General features: G+C 50.9%; 2 protein-coding genes and 1 non-coding gene across 3 annotated transcripts in view; 1 reads left to right on the forward strand and 2 right to left on the reverse strand.

Annotated features, from left to right (window-relative positions):
• The window catches only part of SGSM1 (small G protein signaling modulator 1), a 70,360-nt gene extending 69,692 nt beyond the window's left edge, over window positions 1-668 (forward strand). Inside the window, exon 26 of the mRNA XM_055550318.1 lies at window positions 136-668. Within this exon, the coding sequence (XP_055406293.1) occupies window positions 136-224 (89 nt within the window). The 3' untranslated portion in view covers window positions 225-668. The remainder of the gene's footprint in view (window positions 1-135) is intronic.
• Window positions 669-3,408: 2,740 nt separating this feature from the next.
• TRNAW-CCA (transfer RNA tryptophan (anticodon CCA)) lies at window positions 3,409-3,481 on the reverse strand. The gene has a single exon. It is a non-coding gene; the product is annotated as a tRNA-Trp (tRNA).
• A 3,657-nt stretch (window positions 3,482-7,138) lies between these two features.
• Window positions 7,139-11,239, reverse strand: LHFPL7 (LHFPL tetraspan subfamily member 7). The gene is made up of 3 exons (XM_055549810.1): window positions 11,039-11,239; window positions 9,563-9,701; window positions 7,139-7,401 (listed from the first exon to the last, which is right to left on the reverse strand). The coding sequence occupies exons 1-3, from the start codon at window positions 11,237-11,239 to the stop codon at window positions 7,139-7,141; spliced, it is 603 nt and encodes a 200-aa protein (XP_055405785.1).
• Window positions 11,240-19,432: the final 8,193 nt, after the last annotated feature.

Here is a 19,432-nt window from a genome sequence, read left to right on the forward strand (position 1 = left end):
GAGCCACTCTGGGGGTGATGCCAGTTGGTGATGGGGATGGGGGTGCCCCAGAGACCTCTCAGGGTCTCTGCTGGAAGTGTGGCCCAAGGATCGACAAAGAGAAGGCTCATGTGGTTCTGCCTTCTGCTCTTTCAGAGATGGCCGAGCGACACAACACCAAACAGGTCCTGAAGCTGGCCCGGGACCTCGTGTACAAGGTGCAGACCCTGATTGAGAACAAGTGAGGGCCGCGCCACCGCCCGCCCACCCGCCTGTCCCGCCTGCTTCTCCTCCAAGCCGCCCGGGGAGCGAGGTCCTGACGTCTGTTCCCGAGCATGGACTTCTGTGCAAAGAGCAAGCACCCCAACTCTGGCCGCTGGGCAGGTGGGGTGGAGGGGTTGCCCCTTCAGTTCAGCCTTACGTTTTCCTGTTTGACCAAAGATCGCCCAAGCCTGGGACTTCTCCCTTGCGGGAGTTGGGGGTTGTTGGTGGGCAGAGGAGCATCTTTGTTCGTGGTCTCCAGAATGGTCTCCTCCCCTTTCCCTCCCATCCCTCCAAGCTGTCTTGGATGAGACTTGGGTTGGGAACTTTTCGGAAACGGGTATAGGAGAGGTCTGTGGGGCTGCCTCTGAGCTCTGAAGGGGCCTTTGGAGATGTTCCAGAGCGTGGCTGGGAGCAGAGCGCTGCTGACACGGAATTCTTCTATGAAGGACACTGTCCTGTGCAGTATCGGGGGTTGAGCAGCATCTCTGGCCTCTCCCTGCTAGATGCCAGTAGCGCCCTCCACCCCCCGCATCCCCCCCCTCCCCCCGCCGCCTTATGACATCCAGAACTTCTCCAGACATTGCCAGCTGGCCCCCCGTTTGAGAACCACTGGCTTGGAGGAGGGACTGCAAGTGTTTCTCCCTCCCCACTTTCTTTGTACCTGAGCCACCTGTGTCCTGAGACTCCCCCCAGCCCCCATTTAGAAAAGGCACATGGGGTCCTCTGCACATCTCTCCTGGGGTCGGGGATTTCAGTTGTTGGGTTTTCTCATCTTTTCCTCCTCCCCCTGGCCCCAGGAGAGACTTTTTTCTTCTTTTAACAAAAGGCTGTGAGAAGGGTCTGTAAGCTTGAGACAGGCCTCTTCATGGTCCTGCTCAGAGCCCCTGCTCTGGGCAGGGCAGAGCCCACATCCCCTTCCTCTCATCCTAGGGAGGACCTTGCCTCTCCTTCCTACATTGGGTCCGGAGTTCCAGAAGCTTGGAAGGTGTGTGTTGGTGCAAGCCACTTGTTCAAGGAGGCTGGCATTTCCTTAAGTGCCCTTGCTTACTCAGGACAAAGGGAAGAGAGGAGGACAGAGGTTGGCCAGGGTAGGGTGTGGCAGGTATTCTCCTTGGGGAAAAAAAAAATGAGATGATGAACTGGCATCTGGGTCACAGCCTAGCCTGGAAATGGTTCCCTCCGTGTCTTCACACAAAGGGTCACCAGCCCCCTAAACAGACCCTAGGCGAGCTAGTTTACCCTGCCTACATGTCCTCCTGGGAGAGCAGTCGTGCCAGCCCTTCTCTGCTTCGGAGAATGGACCAGAGTCAGGAGAAACAGAGAGAGTCCCAGAAGGATGTTCTTCCCAAGAATGGCAGGTAGGATTTTGAAGAGGAGAGGAGACTCATCAAGCACATTGAAACCTTGACAGAGAGGGCGCATCTGTCCTCCCATCCTGAGCAAACCAGGAGGGGGAACAGTCCCTGCCTGGCATGCTTGTGAAGGCGCTTCCCTTGGACCCAGCACTTTCGGCTGCATCTGAACTTCCGCCCAAGCTGGGTGTCCTGGGTGGGATGGATGAGAGATGGACCTCGCTTCCGAAGAGCACTCTGTGAAAGTTTCATCTCCCCGCCCTGGCCCTCTGCCTTCCCGAGACGGGTGATCATGTATGAAATCTCCCTCTAGATAAGAGTTTTATTTTGCCACTCAACTCTTCACTACAGAGGATGTTATTTTAGCAAGACCCAGGTCCTAGACCTTCCGATTCTTATTTATTTTTTTGAGAGACTGGTCTGAAAGTACAGCACAAGATCTCTTCTCTGCCTTCTCTCGTGGTGTTCCAGAGAGCGTGGTGGTTGTGATTTGAAACAATGCTTATTTATCTGGCTTACTGTGTTTGTTCGGGTCTCTGTACGTTGAGTGTGTGTCCTTGTGTCCCCGAATCAAATGCGTGGGAGTCGTTTTATCTCCGGAGTGCCCTCCTTTTCTCAGTGCTGCCAACATATCTTATTACTGTTTACTGAAGAGTCGTGTCTAAATAGAGAGAAAATATATATAAACAGAACTGTGTGAACCTGGGTTATTTCTTGCCTCTGTGTTTGGGGATTTTCTCTTTGATTTGAAAGAAAGAAATGTTTGCTGCTGAAGAGTGCATCCTCATACCCTACTCCTCCCAGCCCACCCCAGTTGACCCAGACCCAGAGAGGGACAGAGACTCATGCTAGCTGCCTGATCTGTCCCCAGAGAGCTCAAGGCTGGGGAAACTGGTCTCATCCTTTGTATAGTTAGTTGTTACCACAAGTGATGCTGTGTAACAAATGACCCCAAATCTCAGTGGCTTAAGACAGCCATTTATTTAGCTTGTGATGACTCTTTTTTAATATTTATTTATTTATTCGTGTATGTGCGGCGCGTGGGGTCTTCAGTTGCGGTGCTGCATCTTCTTTTAGTTGCGGCCCGGGGAACTCTTAGTTGCAGCACGTGGGGTCTGGTTCCCCAACCAGGGATTGAACCTGAGCCCTCTGCATGGGGAGCTCCTTGTAGCCTCGAGTGCGTGGATACTGTCTGTCTCCATGTCTTCACCTGAATGATGCTGTTCCCATGTAGGACAACATGCTGGGTTTAGGCCCCTCTGGCTGCTCCACGATTTCCCTTCTAAACCATACTCCCTTTTCTTTTCACCTCAAGCTTTCCGTTTGGCGTCTGGGAGAGTCCACGGGGACAGCTGAGAAGCACTTACACAAAGAGTTGAGGAGGTCCCGACCATCCCGTTTCAGAAGGGCCAGTGCCCATGTGCGCCATCCTGTTCCATCTTCCTCCTCCTCTCCCAGGCCTGAGGTTCCAGCAGCCTGGCAGGGAAGGGAGGTGAGGGTACAGCTAAGGGCAGGGGGAGGAACTACTTTAGATCTCTTCTCTGTTTTCAAACAGATACTCAAGTTAGAGAGACATTAGATCCATCAATCAATGAGTCTTCTCCCCAAGTTTTATGACAGCTTCTTCCAAACTCAACTCACCTGCTGTCCCCCTTTATGATTTGGACCTTATCTGTGTGCTATTATATCTTTACTAGTTTTCTTTAAATCAACTCAGCTTAAAAAAAATTTTTTTTCACTTATTTATTTATTTGGCCATGCTGGGTCTTAGTTGCAGCATGTGGGATCTTTAGTTGTGGCATGTAGGATCTAGTTCCCTGACCAGGGATCGAACCTGGATTCCCTGCATTGGAAGCATGGAGTCCTAGCCACTGGACCACCAGGGAGATCCCATAAATCAACTCACTTTTTAAACTTCAAGCTAAGAGCAAGCCAGGATCATTTGCATAAACAGAAGATGGTTGTAGAAATGAATACTACTATTTTACCAAAGTACTGTTTCCCACTGAAGGCTCTCCTGAAGCCTACTCTCTCGCTGTTAAGAAGAGATGTAATAAGGGTCTGAGAGGTTAAAGACAGCACCAGACAAGCTTTTCTTCTTGGAGGACTTCAAGCAGGATTGATGTGGGAATGACTTTCTCACTGCACCAACTAAAATTACATTCTGTATCTTTGTCCACATGTTTGGGGAGTGATGACTTAGGATCCCAAGTCTGCCAGCTCCTGGCTATGTGATTTTGGGCAAGTGATTTTATCTCTCTGAGCCTTGGTTTTCATTTTTGCAAACTGGAGGTAGTAATGCCTCCCTTGGGTGTGGATTCCCTGGTGGTTCAGATGATAAAGAATCTGTCTGCCATGCGGGAGCCCTGGGTTTGATCCCTGGGTTGGGAAGATCCCCTGGAGAAGGGGAACAACTACCCACTCCAGTATTCTTGCCCGGAAAATTCCATGGACAGAGGAGCCTGGTGGGCTATAGTCTGTGGGGTCGCACAGAGTTGGACACGACTGGGTGACTTAACACTTTCACTTTTTTTGGCTGTGGATTCAGTCCTGGCCCTCTTCTTTCACTGGGACCCTCTGGCCCGAGCATCACTGGGAACGATTTCCTGGTTGAGACCTCAGTTTCCCTGAGTTCCCATCATCTCTTGCTCAGGTTCTCAGGGGAAACTTTGAAACTTGAGGATACAGCTCCTGGAGGAGAACTGGGGGAGGAATGAGCTCTGAGCCCTCTCGGCTGTGACAGAGCCCCTGGAGGGGGTATGGTGAGGCCATCAGTTCTTGGCAGGAGCAAAACCCACGCCAACTCTGCAGATTGCACTGGGTTCTGCTGACTCAGAGAAGGGCTTTCGGGGCTCTGTGCTGTTGGCTTTGAAGCCGCTGGAATCACTGAGAGCTTGAGCCCAGGACAGGTGTAGACTCTAGAGGGAGCACAATCAGATCCTCGGAGTCAACCTAGCAGAATTCAGATGACCCTCCGAACCCTGCAGTGCCCTGGGGACTTTCCATTACATCAGGGCGTTAAGCAGGACTCCTCCGGTATCTTCCTGGCATCCTTTACTCAGACTTGTGGAGCAAGCACAGTGGTTTCCAGCCTTGGTAGGGGCAGGGCTCCTCCAAACAAAGAGCACCTCTTATTATGATGAAGAGAAAAATGAGACAGATCTCTCTGTCTCTTGTCAAATAAAGATGGTGTCTGTGGAAATGCTTCTGCTTCATAGGCTGAAGAATCGCTCCCTTTGGCATTGCTGAAATTGTTGAGAGAGAAAATGAAAGGGAACTTCCCCGGCGGTCCAGTGGTTAGGACGCCACACTGCCCGAGGGCCCAGGTTAAATCCCTGGTAAAGGAACTAAGATCCTCCTAGCCACGCTGCATGGTCAAGAGAGATGATTAAGGAACTTGGATGGCAGGGGACTGTTGTAAGGTTATTACACAGAGGAGGCGGCTCATCTCAAGTGCAGGTGGGTGACCTGAGGCTGTTTGGGCTGCTTCTTGTTGGCGTCTATCTGCTTGCTGCTTTTTGCACTGGGGATGCTGCTTGAGTGAGTGAGTGAGTGAGTGAAGTTGCTCAGTCATGGCCGACTCTTTGCAACCCCATGGACTGTAGCATACCAGGCTCCTCTGTCCATGGGATTTTCCAGGCAAGGGTACTGGAGTGGGTTGCCATTTCCTTCTCCAGAGGATCTTCCCGACCCAGGGATTGAACCCTGGTCTCCCACATTGCAGGCAGACCCTTTACCGTCTGAGCCACCTGGGGATGCTGCTTAGGGTTCCTGAAATCTTCCCACTCAAGCCTGACCTCCATCAATGTGCTTCTGATGATACTTGAAACATACCAGGGGTCTTCGAGTCCATCTGCACACCATGAGGCGGCTTCCTAGGTCTTCTATTACCTTATTCCGTTATTCTGTGACTTTGTAAAAGTAATTATAGTCCTTATTTTCTGAGAGATGAATGCAGGCTGCATTCTCAGTGGCTGATGTGTTTTTCAAAATAATAGAATTGCTATAATAATATAGTACTGTTGTTTACAGATGGTCTTAGTTGAATGTTTAAAACCAAAAGAGTTTGATGAGCTAGGTCAGGGCAGAGATAGCATTCTGCCTCCATCACAGAGTCTGACAGCCCTGGATTCAAATCCCAGCTCTGCCACCAATCAGCTGTGTGACTTTGGGCGAGTGACTCTGTCTCTCGGAGCCACAGTCTTCATGTCTGTGAAATGAGGATAACCAAGTTTCCCTTAAGGAGAGGAGTTGGGCATTGAAAGTTTTTCGCTTGCTCAGCATCCTTGCCCCATTCCAGGACCAGCAACTTCTCCCATCTTCTGGGAAACTATATCGCCTACATTATAACTGTGGCCTTCAAGTCTAGATTGCTGACAGCCCCCTCTCCCCAGGGGGACTCATGACCCACTCCTGGCCAATCAGCTTCCTTCCCTGGGAAGAGAGTGGCTCACTCTTTCTTCCCGTGCAGCCACAAGCTAGAGGGATGCCAGCCTGGAGCTGCCTGTCACCATGGGTCCTGCGGGTGGGGGAGCAGGCGTGGCTGGATCCAGGTAGTCAAGTGAACTCCTTAGCGCTCCATCTGTGTCCATCTCGCGGCTCCACTCTCCTCCATGCTGGTTTATACAGGTCCCAGGCCCATCTCTGAACCAGTCATTCCGACCATTCCTCATTGGCTAAGCAGTCAGAAAGTGGCTGAGGGTCACATCCGAAGGGAGGATGAAGGTGCTGCTCCCAAAGCAGGGCACTGGGTCATGATCAGCCAAGGTGACAGGCTGGCTCCAGCACCCCATGGCAGAGAGAGCAGTGTGGAGCTGTGAAGAGACCGACTGTGGGCTCAGAAGTCAGCACGGCCGGAGGGAGAGGCGCGGGGTCGGGTGGGTGACAAGAAAGAAGCTGAAAAGAGAGGTCAGGACTGGGTCTCAAGGGGCCTCGTATGCCCCAAGTAACGGTGAGGTTTTCACATCAGTGGGGTTATTGCATGAAGGGGTGAGGCAGGTCCTTAACACCTGACCCCACTCCCCGCCAAATCCCCACCCCAACGCTGGACCAGCTCTCATTTATCAGGGGACGTTCTCATTGAGGGGAAAATGAACACTTTCCAGATTCACCAAGAGGAGGAGTTATAGAACTGAAGGGAAGAGAGAGAGAATATGCATATACCCATTGAAAGGTATAGTATCTGAGTGATGACCGTGGATCCAGAATTGCCCCCAGGCACTTTTCATGAATAGGTTTATGCTCACCACAATCCTCCTTGGGGGTCAGGATTACAATAATAATAGCTAAAGTTTGCCTAACATATGCTAAGGGCTTTATTTATACACAGCATCTTAATTCTCATAACTGCCCTCCGAGATAGGCATTATTTCAACCCCCTCCCCTGCCCCATTTTACAGAAGTTATACACTGAGGTCCAGAGAGATGAGGCGATTTGCCTGAGGCCACACGGCAACCAAGCAGCAGAGGTGGGATTTGAACCTGGGTGTGTGGTGATTTCATACAACTCTAGCCTGGGCTCTTTTTCTCCTCCTGAGATATTTTCATTTGGTCATTTCTGGCACAAGGATGATGCTCTCAGTGTCACTGGAGAAGAAGATGGTCCTCCGCTGGACCTCAGTCACGTGGGGCCGCCTGATCACGGGCAGGAGGCTGGCCAGGACTGCGTTGAGGATGGCGGTCACATAGCCCCAGCCTACCTGGCACTGACCACCGTGGTACATGGAGGAGGCTACGCAGGCTTCCTTGGCGAACGGCGAGGCCAAGCTGATGGGGAAAACCAGCAGGCCCATGATGGTGGCGATGGCTGGAGACAGCAGGAAGGAAAGCCAGTGTGTTGGTTCAGGGGCCCTGGGCTGACTTTGCATCCCAGTCCTCCCATCCACTCACTCATCATCCATCATCCATTCACTTATTCATTGGCTCACCTATCCTTGTATCCACCTATCACTCAAGCAGCCTTCCAGCCATCTGTCCACCTACTCACCCATCCTTTCAACCACATTCTGGTCCACTCAGGCTCTCCATTCCTCTACCTATCCATTCACTCATCCATCCATCTGTCCAACCACCCACTTAGCCCCATGCCCCCCACCGATCCCTGCATCCATCCATTCCTCCATCCATTTTCCCCATCCATCTAGCCATTAATCCATATATTCAGTATTACATCTACTGATGCATCCATCCATCAGCTCATCCACCTACTTACACACCCCACTCCACACATCCACCAACCCACCCATCCATCCATGTAATCATTCCGCAAAACTGTCAGGGGCTCTGTGGAAGGCACTAGAGATACTAAGCAAATGAACCAGACACCTCCTCACTTTGGAGGCAGTCCCAGCACAGGAGAGTCATGGGACCTCCAGCCCCCTTTCAGCCACACTTGTCCACTTGAAGTTTCTTGACTGTGCCTTGCTCTCTTGTCTCTCTATGCCTTTGCCCCTGATGTTCGCATTACCCGAAATGCCCTTCCACATTTGGTTAACTTCCCACTCATCCTTCCAGATTCATCTCAGTGACGCCTCCTCCAGGAAGCCTTCCTTAACACCCCCTCCAAACACTGAGTCAGGTCCCTCTTGGAGTTTTTCCTTACATCCTGTGCTCATCATTGTGCCAAATATCCACCGAGTTATAACTGCCACCCCCACTAGACACTGTGCAAGCTGATGACAAGGACTGTGTCTCCACTCATTGATTCGACAAATATCTAGTGAGCTCTATGTGCAGAGCACTGTGTCAGACGCTGGTGATGTCAAGGCAGACGTGTCCTTGACCTCGCAGAGCTGATGTTCTCGTGGAGAGAGATGCACAACAATCAGGTAGGCAGATGAGATATTTCGGGCTATAAAAAATAGAAAGCAAGGCAAGAGGAAAGAGGCTCTAAGGAGAAGGGGAGCTCCCTTACCTTGAGGTCATGGGAGACCCCCACTGAGAGAGGTATTTGAGCAGTGCCCTTAATAAAGTGGGAGGAGCAAGCTGTGAAGATCTAAGAGAACATTCCAGGCAGAGGGAACAAGCTTGGTGCTTATGAGCAACAGAAAGCAAGCCAGTGTGGCCGGCGTGTGCTGAGCCTGGCGAAGCCAGTTAAGAGATGAGGTCAGTGAAGGAATAAGGCCTCCTCAGTGGAGCCTCATGGGTAACAGGAAGTCATTGATGCGGTGGCTTGATCTGATTTCAGTTTTAACAGGTCTCACTTGGCCAAGGTGTGGCAAACAGACTCTAGGGGACAAGGGTGGCAGCAGAGAGATGCATGAGGTGGTCAGCTCTAACCCAGGTGGGAGATGGTGGAGAATTAATTGGATGAGGGTTACCACCAATCCTGAGCTAGATCATCCAAAGCCGATGTGTGAATTAGAGAAAAGCAACCCTCGGGACTTGGGGGCTTTGGAGGTGGCTCAGTGATAAATGATCTACCTGCCAAGCACGAGATACAGGTTTGATCCCTGGATTGCGAAGGTCCCGTGGAGAAGGAAATGGCAACCTTCTCCAGTATTCTTGCCTGGAGAATTCCATGGACAGAGGCACCTGGCAGGTACAGCCCATGGGGTCACAGAAGTGTTGGACACAACTTAGCGACTAAACAACAGAAACAACAACATTTCTTCTGGGCAAATGCAGCTCTCAGCCCTCCCAGCCTCAGCTGGATGCCCTTGTGCAGTGCCCAACCTGCCCAACTGTATATGTGGTCCTGGTAAAAATGATGCAAAGTGGATGCTCAGGAGAGAAACAAGGAGGACAACTTTTAGGATTGGGCTTGGATAAAGGCCAGAGAGAGTGATGTTAAGGATATCATTCCCTACCCCCAATTTCTGGCTAAAGGATCAGGAATAGTCTGCAGTCGTAGGGTTTATCTCTGAAATTCAACCAAGAGGCAAGTCTCTGCTTATAGGCTCGCTCATTCATTCATCCATTCATTCCAAAAACATGTCTGGAACACTTATATGTGACATCAAATTTACCTGCTGCTGCCTGTACCGCTGGCACTGGACCACTGCCCCTCCATGGGCACAGTCCTTTGGGGGCAAGGGCCCAGGACAGGAGGAGAATTGCACTGAAAGCCAATAGGAGCCAGCCTCCAAGGAGCATTGCAGCTGAAACCTGCCAGGAAGAGAGAGGAGGACAGTGTTGACTGGGGTGGGGCAGTCATGCACTCCCTCTGCTTAACTGATCAGCTGCTGAGTCCTCGAAACCCCCCAAGGTCTGTGCTATTATTACCCCTGTTTTGTTGTTGTTATTCTTTAGTCACTAAGTCGTGTCTGACTCTTTGCAACCCTATGGACTGTAGCACGCCAGGCTTCCCTGTCCTTCATTATCTCCCTGAGTTTGCCCAAACTCATGTCCATTGAGTCAGTGATACCATCCAACCATCTCATCCTCTGTCGTCCCCTTCTCCTCCTGCCCTCAGTCTTGCCCAGCATCAGGGTCTTTTCCAATGAGTCGGCTCTTCACATCAGGTGACCAAAGTATTGGAGCTTTAGCTTCAGCACCAGTCCTTCCAATGAATATTCAGGGTTGACTTCCTTTAGGATTGGCTGTTTTCATCTCCTTGCTGTCTAAAGGACTCGCAAGAGTCATCTTCAGCACCACAGCTCAAAAGCATCAATTCTTCAGCGCTCAGGCTTTGCTATGGTCCAATTCTCAAAGCTGTACATGACTACTGGAAAAACCATAGCTTTGACTATATGGAGAAGCCTGGTAGGCTACAGACCACAGGGTCGCAGAGAGTCGGACACGACTGAGCGACTTCACCTTCACCTTCTCTTTACTGAGTACCTGCTATACAGCAGGGTCACCAAGAGAGGCACCTTTGTATTGGTTTTGAAGGCTGTGTTATCTTCCTTAGGTGGGCTTCCCAGGTGGCCTAGTGGCAAAGAATCCGCCTGCCAGTGCAGGTGACGCAAGAGTCCCTGGGGTCAAAAACAGTCAGACTGGACTAAGCACGCACACAGGCTTGCTTAGAGGTGCTGAACTGGGCGTCCCAACCCATTGTCGCGATTGTTGAATTGGTAATTCGCATCAAAACAGAGACTTTCAACATCTTAGCAATGGTTTTCAAACCTAGCGGTGCTTAGAGGGTGACCAGGCAGGTGTGTACAGATTGTGCACTGCACAACTCTAGGAGCTGGGAGTCAGCACAGAAATGCTTATTGATTATAGTAATTCTCCAGCAGATGGCCGTACAGTGTCCTGAGCAAGGGGCACCATTTCCTAATTTGTATAAAGGTACTGCATGGGCCAGCAGCTGCCTTCAGAATCATCCTGGGTGTTTGCTAAAATTCACATTGCCAGACCCCACCCCATACCTACAGAGTCAGAGGTTGGAAGGGAGGTGGGCAGAACTTGGCTTTTTTTTTTTTTTTTTGCGCTGATGCATTTGAGAATGCCCTGCTCCCGACCCCTCGAAGCTGCAATACATTGACAAGACTACGTCTCACCTTCCAGGCGAAGTCAGGAATATCATCCAGGGACTGGAAGTTCCCACAGCTCTGGTTCCAGCTGTCACCCTGAGGCCAGGAGCAGTAGGCGAGGACACCGAAGGAGAAGGTGGTGGTCTGGAACCAGGCAGGGGAGACGAGGCTGACGGCTGAGATGCAGGTGAGGGAAAGCCCCAGAGCTGCCCACACACTGCCCACCATCAGGGCATGTCAGTGACCTAGGAGTCAACAGACAAGATTTGTGGAAGGAGGAAAATGGGGTCTGGAAAGGATGTCCCCGTTTTCCCCACCAGCCAGGCATCTGGTCCTGTCTTTGGATCCCAGGTCATTAGCCTCGCTTTGGCCTGGGACGCACTGGCAGGTCTTCATAACTGGGGTGGAGCTCTTCCCTAACACATTGTGGAAGTTGAAACTCCAAATTTTAGAATAAACGTTAGTGCTTACACAGACTTTGGCACACAACCAGTCCTCCTGGGAAATGAACATCACTGGTCCATGCAAGCCCCCTCTCATGTCTCACTCATTCATTCGTTTCTTTATTCATTCACTCTGCCTATCAAGCCTTGCACTGTCCCTAAGGTCTGCTTCTACACAGAGAGGGGACCTTTCTCAAAACCACACACAGATGCTGTGTTTCTAGCAACCACCCTGCTCATCGGCTACCTCCTCCCAATCTCTGACCATTATTTAATGTTTCTCTTTTTGTTTGGAGGTATTTTTGCAAAACTGATACTGTTCAGTCTGTGTGTATTTTTCATGTACACAAATGGCATTGCTTTATTGCTGTTTAATGTGTTGCCACAGAGGTCAGGTAGCACCTGGACTCATCCTTAAATGTCTCTAAACCATAGGATGCCGAGAGTTATTTAGTTTTCAATTCTTCTTCAACCCTTCAAGGAGAAAGTTTCTGTAAGAGCTGCAGGGTCTTAAACACCCCCCAATCATCTGTCAGTCTCCTCTGTTGAAAGACGGGGAGCCTTGAGGAGGCAACGGAGTCTAGTGAGACTTGGGGGATGAGGTTGGACTTTTCTTGTATTTGTTGTAATGGTTTTATTCTACTTATTAGTTATCTAGTGGCACCCCACTCCAGTACTCTTGCCTGGAAAATCCTGTGGACGGAGGAGCCTGGAGGGCTGCAGTCCATGGGGTCGCTGAGGGTCGGACACCACTGAGCGACTTCACTTTCACTTTTCACTTTCCTGCATTGGAGAAGGAAATGGCAACCCACTCCAGTGTTCTTGCCTGGAGAATCCCAGGGATGGGGCATCCTGGTGGGCTGCCGTCTATGGGGTCGCACAGAGTCGGACACGATTGAAATGACTTAGCATTTGACATTTAAATTTATGTTAATGAGAAATCGAGTTGCTTTCAAGTTCAGTCTTACCAAAATAATAATAGAGTGTTGGAGGAGGAGGCTAAGGCAGGAAGGTGGTTTGCTAATAGCCAAAGTTGTCACTGATGGTCAGAAGCAAGGTCCAGCAGGGCTGAGGCAGCCCAGGGGCACCGAGGGTCAGGAGCCACTGAGCCAGCCAGGTACATTGGCGCGGAGCTTCCAGGACCAATGCTCTTCAACCCTGGGTTTCACTTGGGGACCCAAAGCCCAGCCAGCACGTACACTTGGCCAGAGTCCTGGGCTTGGAGGCCAGCCAGTCCCTCTAGCGTTTCCCAGCTGTGTGACTTGGAGCAAGTTACCCCGTTGCTCTGGGCCTCGGTTTCTCCATCTGTAAAAGCAGATTCTAAATCCAGGGGGCAGATAGTGTTGGGTTCGATCACTGAGCAGGGCGATGAGGTAGAAAGAAACACATGAACCACCACGTTTCCCCGGGGTGACCTCGGGGAGGTCACCTCATCTCTCTGGAAGTGGGGCCATCAGGGTTGTTGTGAAGGTTCTTTGGGGTCAGATGCAGCTGTGTTGCAGGGAGAGGGGGCTGAGCTAAGCCTGAGAAGGGAGGTCGGGGTTAGGTGGCATACACACTTTATTCCCAAGCTTAGAAAAACCTCATGGCAGCCAGCCAGCAAATGAGATACAGTGCCTTGAAGTGAGGGAGGGTGGTGTTTTTTTTTTTTTTTTTCCTACACTGAAATCAGCCTCAACTTTGGGGTTGGCAGGATCCTGAGGGGTGTAATTCCAGCCAGGAAGCTGGGGAGCCCAGAGCAGACTGAGGCCCACGATTTTGCCTCTCTCTGGCTGCCCCAGTGCCTCTCCAGGCATTTCTGACCTTGAAAGGAGTTTTGTTCTCCAGATAATATGCTCTGTGTCACCTGGGAAAATCACACCAACCATCCAGGTGCCCAGAAACTTAAATGAGGCATTATAACCCAAAACCACATCCGGCCGGGTTCCAATTAGCTGGAATTCACCTAAGGGAAACTTGAAAGGGATTGGATATTTTCTCCTCCAGCTCGGGGCTTTGCTGTTCAAGGCAGTTGACAATTTTCTTGAGCGCTCTTCAAGGCCCATTCTAAACTCTTTCAGTGCTTCATTCGGTTTAAGCCTCATGGTTCCCCCATGGTAGGGTAGGTACTACTCTTATCTGAGTTCCCATTTGACAGATAGAAGCCTCAGGAAGTGAGCAGAGGGCCAGGGTCTCAAATTCAGGGAATGGGACTGCTGACTCTGAGCCCTAAACCCAGAGTGATATTAAGGAATTCGTTTAACGTCAGATACCCTAGCATTTTTCAGGGGCTATCCAAGGTTAAAGTTTGGTCAACCCTCTCCCCTGCTCCAGCCAGGGAGCCTGGATGGGCTCAGGGGAGCCATAGACAGCCATGGCAGGAGGGGACCTGGGACTTGGGAGTTTAGAGGTGGCTACTAATGTCTTACTATGTCCTTATAAGTCCCTTTCTCATTCTGGCATCCATGTGTCCTCATCTGTCAACTGGAAGGAGTTGATCATTCGTTCATTCAGCTTTTGTTACCTTCATAGATACAGCAGGGAACAAAACATCGTGCCTGCCCGCGAGGAACTTCAGGTTTGGAGGGCAAGACAGGGAAACAAGAGAGAACAATATGGTCCATCCGTCCATCCACTCAACAAATTTACTGAGTATCTCCTATGTTCTAAGAACTATTCTGCTGCTGCTGCTGCTAAGTCGCTTCAGTTGTGTCCGACTCTGTGCGACCCCATAGACGTCCCACCAGGCTCCCCCGTCCCTGGGATTCTCCAGGCAGGAACACTGGAGTGGGTTGCCATTTCCTTCTCCAATGCATGAAAGTGAAAAGTGAAAGTGAAGTCGCTCAGTTGTGTCCGACCCTCAGCGACCCCAAGGATTGCAGCCTTCCAGGCTCCTCCGTCCATGGGATTTTCCAGGCAAGAGTACTGGAGTGGGGTGCCATTGCCTTCCCCGAAGAACTATTCTAGTGCTGGGGATTTAGTAGTGAGGAAAACAGACAAAAACAACCGTCCTCATGGAGCGAGCCACAGAGAAAAATGAAGCCAGGAAGGGAGATGGTGAATGGATAGGGAAGGGTCATGGAAAGCCTTGTGAGAAGGTGACCTGTGCAGGAGCTGAGGGAGGAAGCCGTGTGGATCTATGGGGGAGGAATATTCCAGGCAGAGGGCCAAGCAGGTGCAAAGGCCCTGAGGCGAGCCTGTACTTGGCATGTTGCAGGAAGCAAAAAGGCCCCAGTGACTGGAAGGGATGAGGAAGCGGGGAGAGTGGGAGGCTTTGTAGGCAATGACAGATCTTTGGCTTTTAATTTCTGAGTTAGATGGGGAGTCTGTGGGTGGTCTTGAGCAGAGGTGGGACATGACTTGTCTCAGTGTTTTAAAAAGGTCAGCTTTGGCTTCTGGGTGGAGAAGAGGCAGAAGAGAGGGCAAGGGAGAAGGAACAGGAAGCAATTTCAGTGGGTCAGGTGAGAGACAGTCAGTGGGTCGGATAGAGAAGACACAAGGAGGGCAGGGGCAGATTTGGGATCTATGTTGAAGGTCAAAGGTAGGTCCAGCCAACTGGATTTGCTTATGGACTGGACTTGGAGTGTGAGGGACGGTGGGGAGGCAAAGATGCCTCCAGGGCTTTTGACCTTGGCACCTGGGATGGGCGAGCTGTCCTTACTTCTGCCGGGGAAGCTGTGGGAGGGGCTGGTTTGTCAGGAGAAGGGAAGCTCTCTGAGCGTGGTGTAGCCCAAGTGAAGTCTGAGGTGTGTATTTCACCAAGCCATCAATCAACAGATGCAAACAGACACAGCGTCACACCAGGGGACAGCCCAGGACGCCGTCGGGGGCAGGCGCAGAGCAGGGGCCCCTGGGTGCCAGGCGGACATCCACGCTGGAATCTGAGGATGTGCGAGTTGGGGTTGGGTCAGGACGCTGAGCCGCACTCCTTGTCTCATCCTCCCAGCCACACAGCCTGCTCAGCCCTGGCTGCTCGTGCGTTTCCAGCTCCAGTACAAGCTGGCCGTGTGCACTGGGTCAAACTGTGATGTAACGTAATGACTCCAGCTTTTGTTTCCCCATTGCAGTGGACTGAATGTTTGTGTGCCTCCGAATTTATATGTTGAAATTCTACCCCCAACGGTGATGCTGGAAAAAGGTGAGCCTTTGGGAGGGGATGAGGCCATGAGGGTGGACCTTCCATGAAGCTTAGAAAAGAGACCCCAGAGACCACCCTTGCCCCTTCTGCCATGTGAGAACGTAGCAAGAAGACAGCCATCTGTATACCAGGAAGCGGGCTCTCACTAAACACCAAAATCTCCCTGATGTTGGAATTCCTAGCCTCTGGAACTGATGGAAATAAATTTCTGTTGGTTATAAGCCACGTAATCTATGGCACTTTGTGTATAGCAGCCTGAATAGACTAAAACATCCACCCCCAGAAGGATGGCTACATCCTAGACCAGGGGGACTTAACCTTTTGGAGGTGATGGAGTCCTTTGAAAATATGATTTAAAAGCATGGCTATATTCTTTATGCAGACTTACTTGCACACACACACACACACACATACTACTGTAATTTCAGGGGCTCGTGGACCCTTAAAGCTCATTATAGCTCCCGGACAATACTTTCCTCTCCCCCTAGTCTTGACCTCACCTCCCTCTTCTCTCCAGACTCACCTACTTCAGGTCAAGACCCTCCAATGTGGCTACTTCTCAGGCTCCAGTTTTGAATGTAAGTCTGTGACCTGGTGACAGGTGTCCTCCCGTCCAAAGGAAACAGTCAGGCTGGTGAACAAAGCCCAGGAGTGCGATAAGCTGGCGTGTGTGTTTTTCCTTCCCAGTTTCTTAAACCAACAGCCTGTCACTGGGCTGCTGGGTGGGCTGGGCAAAGAGAGAAAAGCCAGCCCCAAATCAGAATGGGGTGAGGGCGTGGTGTTTCCGGGATAGGAGAAGGTGTGAATGGGGATTAACCGAGATTAAACGCCAGGTGTTGAAATTCTTGCCATTGTGCTCTCTGCCTTTCTGCCTTGGTAGTTCTAGTTGAGGGATATTTCTCTGGGATCTGAATATCCACCCTGCGGGCTGTGAACTTCCAGAGGGTAGGTTCCGGATCTGAAAAGCCTTTATCCAGTAGGTGCTTGTCTTGCCTTTTGCTGTAAATGATGGAAGTGCAACTCCAACTGGCTCAACAAGAAACGAGAAATGTGTCAGCTTACATAACTGAGAATTCTGTGGTACAGCTTCAGGCACAGCTGGCTCCAGGTGAACAAGCAGCGGCCCCCCCGCTCTCTCTTTCTCTCCATCTCTCAGCTCTGTTCCTGCTAAGGCGGGTTTACCCTCAGGCAGATTCTCTCTCACAGTGTTGGCTTCTGGTGCCTCCAGGCTCAGCTGCTGTGGCTGCTAAGTCACATCAGTCGTGTCTGACTCTGTGTGACCCCATGGACGGCAGCCCACCAGGCTCCCCTGTCTACGGGATTCTCCAGGCAAGAATACTGGAGTGGGTTGCCATTTCCTTCTCCATTGTCTGAAAGGTAACCAAAGGTAATTAACCCCGGAGAAAAGAAAGCTCTTCTTCACACACAGTGGCTGCAATTCCTGTGATTAACTCTCACGGGACAGATGTGGGTCCCATCCACGAACCGAAGACTGTGGCCAGGGAAATGGGATCCTCTGATTGGCTGGACCTAGGACCTGGGCTCAAGGGTTAGGGGTCGAGGGTGGGAGACGGGGGATGAGAGCAGGCGTGTCCTGACGTCCACCACACTGGAACCACACGAACGAAAGGCGGGGCGTGAGGTGGTTTCTAGGAGGACAACCAGGGTGCTGTTACAGAGGACGGGGAAATGGATGCTGGGCAGGTGAGAACAAGAGGCATCACTCTGAGGCCATAAATGCTGACACGACAAATGAGACAAAGGGGAAGCAGGAGGACTGAGACTGAGACTCAAGTCCTAGCTCTGCGACTCACTCTTGGTGTGGCCTTACAGCATCTCTGCTTTACTGGGCCTTAGTCTTTCCACTATAAAATGAGGGCGTCTGGAATACACCAAGGTTTTGGAGAGATGATTGCTAGGGTTTTTTTTTTCCTCCCACTCAGTCATATATTAATTCTCTTTTTTCTTTCAGTCAATATTTGTGGAAGGGCTTCGGGGTTAGTCTCAACTGGATCTGAATCCCAGTCTGATTTCTGTCAGGCGTGATTGTTGCACCTTCTCAAGCGTGCTTAGCTGTGTCTTTCCCGGCCACCCAGCAGCCCTGGACGCCATCCAGCCTCTGCTTGCCTGCCCCCGCAGGCGGCCTGGGTCAGACTGCTGCAGTTCGGCCTGGGTCAGGCGGCCTGGGTCAGACTGCTGCAACCACTTGGCTAGCTTGGCCTGCGGTAATGAGGCCTGAGTCGTTCTGCCAACAGCCCCAGCTGTGGTCCCAGCCGACCTGGCCGGAGCTGAGGCCAGGGCTTGGGGCCAGGGTTCTGGCGTCTCCTCTCCTAGACTCAGGTGAGCTTCTGGGTGCAGAGCTGGTTTTCCTCATGGCTGCCTGGAGGCGTCAGTAACACAGCTCAGATACGAGGAGTGGTTGGGTCCAGTGGTCACTAATGGCAGAGGGGAAACGGGACAGGCCAGCAGATGAAGTTCTTGCCCCTCATCCCTGCCCATTTCATGTGGCTTCCCCCAGAGATGCCCTGAGTGGTGGAATCCCTGGTTGCATTTTCTTGAAAAGCTGTGGCCAATTCAGTCAAGAATGTCTTATATTTGCCCTCCGTCCTTCTCAGTCTCACAGTCCTTTTTCCTTCACTCTTGTTAGGCTGGGATTACATCCCCAATAAGGCATTAGTTTGTTAATCTTGCCTCAGGCTCTGTTTTCTAGGGAACCCAGGCTGAGATCTTAGCTGTGTGACTTTGAATGATTCACTTAACCTCTCTGAGCTTCAGACCCTTTACCTGTGAAAAGGAGATAATAGAGCATCTCTTACAGGACTGTTGTAACGTTTAATGAGACAGGCAAAGTACTTAGCTCAATAAATGACATACTTCATTAGTATAATTTCCGTGAATGAGGCACGGGACTGTATTATGTGAAAATATTTATTCAACATTAAACTTCATGAGTACTTATTGCAGGTCAACTCTATTTCAGATATTATGCTAGTGTTTGCTCCCAAGCTCACAGTCTAGAAAGTGAGACAGAGAAGTGATTGGGCAATTACACAACAGGGTCATCAGTGCCCAGTTGGGGCTAGAAGATTCAGAGGCTTTGGCATGGGGGTTGGGGATGGTAGTCAGGGATGGCTTCTCGGAGGAGGTGACATTAAAGCTAAGATCTGAAGGACACGTAGTAGCTATAGATGATGGGCAAGCAGAGGGCACAGTATTCAGACAGAGGCCATGGCATGGGCAAAGGCCTGGTGTTGAGAGAAAACATTTCAAAGAACACACTGGCTCTCAGTCTCAAGAAGCAGGCGAGTTGCAAGAGAAACAAAATGAATACGCACCAATGAAGATATGTGAATATGGTCTTTGCCAGGGAGTGTGTGAGTTCTAGAGCTATCCTGTTCAATGTGGTAGATCGATGTAGCCATGTGTGGCTATTTAATTAAAATTAAATACAACTAAAAATTGAGCTCCTGGGTCACACTGGCCGAAATTTAAGTGTTCAATGGTCATCTGTGGCTAATGTTGGACAGTGCAGATATAGCACATCCCTGTCACTGCAGAAAGTTCTGTTGGACAGAGCTGCCAAATCAAGACAGACTTTCTTGAGGAGGGGGCAGATGATGGCAGAGAAGGAAGGAGTCCTGGGAAAGTCCCTGGGAGGCACTGTCCTCTCTCCTTGGGAAGAGAAAAGCCAGGACTGTGAGTAAGGGGTGAGGTGTTGGCTCTGAAAACAATGTACAACCTGACACCTCTTTGGTAAGGGTGTAATCGCTGGGTGTGTGCTGGCTGGCAGCCTCTGACCTGGGAGAGAAGACACAGGAATGCAGGGAGAATCTGCTAAGTTGGGGCTGAACCAGGAAGTCC

The sequence above is a fragment of the Bubalus kerabau genome, chromosome 16 (assembly GCF_029407905.1).
Source record: "Bubalus kerabau isolate K-KA32 ecotype Philippines breed swamp buffalo chromosome 16, PCC_UOA_SB_1v2, whole genome shotgun sequence".
Classification (NCBI taxonomy): Eukaryota; Metazoa; Chordata; class Mammalia; order Artiodactyla; family Bovidae; genus Bubalus; species Bubalus kerabau.

Bases quoted from the DNA above. Each gene is read 5' to 3' on its own strand.
- LHFPL7 (XM_055549810.1), bottom strand. From the start codon at position 11,239: ATGGTGGGCAGTGTGTGGGCAGCTCTGGGGCTTTCCCTCACCTGCATC. The intron at 9,702-11,038 runs GTGAGACGTAGT...TCTTCCTGGCAG, and splicing joins TTCCTGACTTCGCCTGGAAG to GTTTCAGCTGCAATGCTCCT. The intron at 7,402-9,562 runs GTAAATTTGATG...TGCTGTCTCCAG, and splicing joins AGCGGTACAGGCAGCAGCAG to CCATCGCCACCATCATGGGC.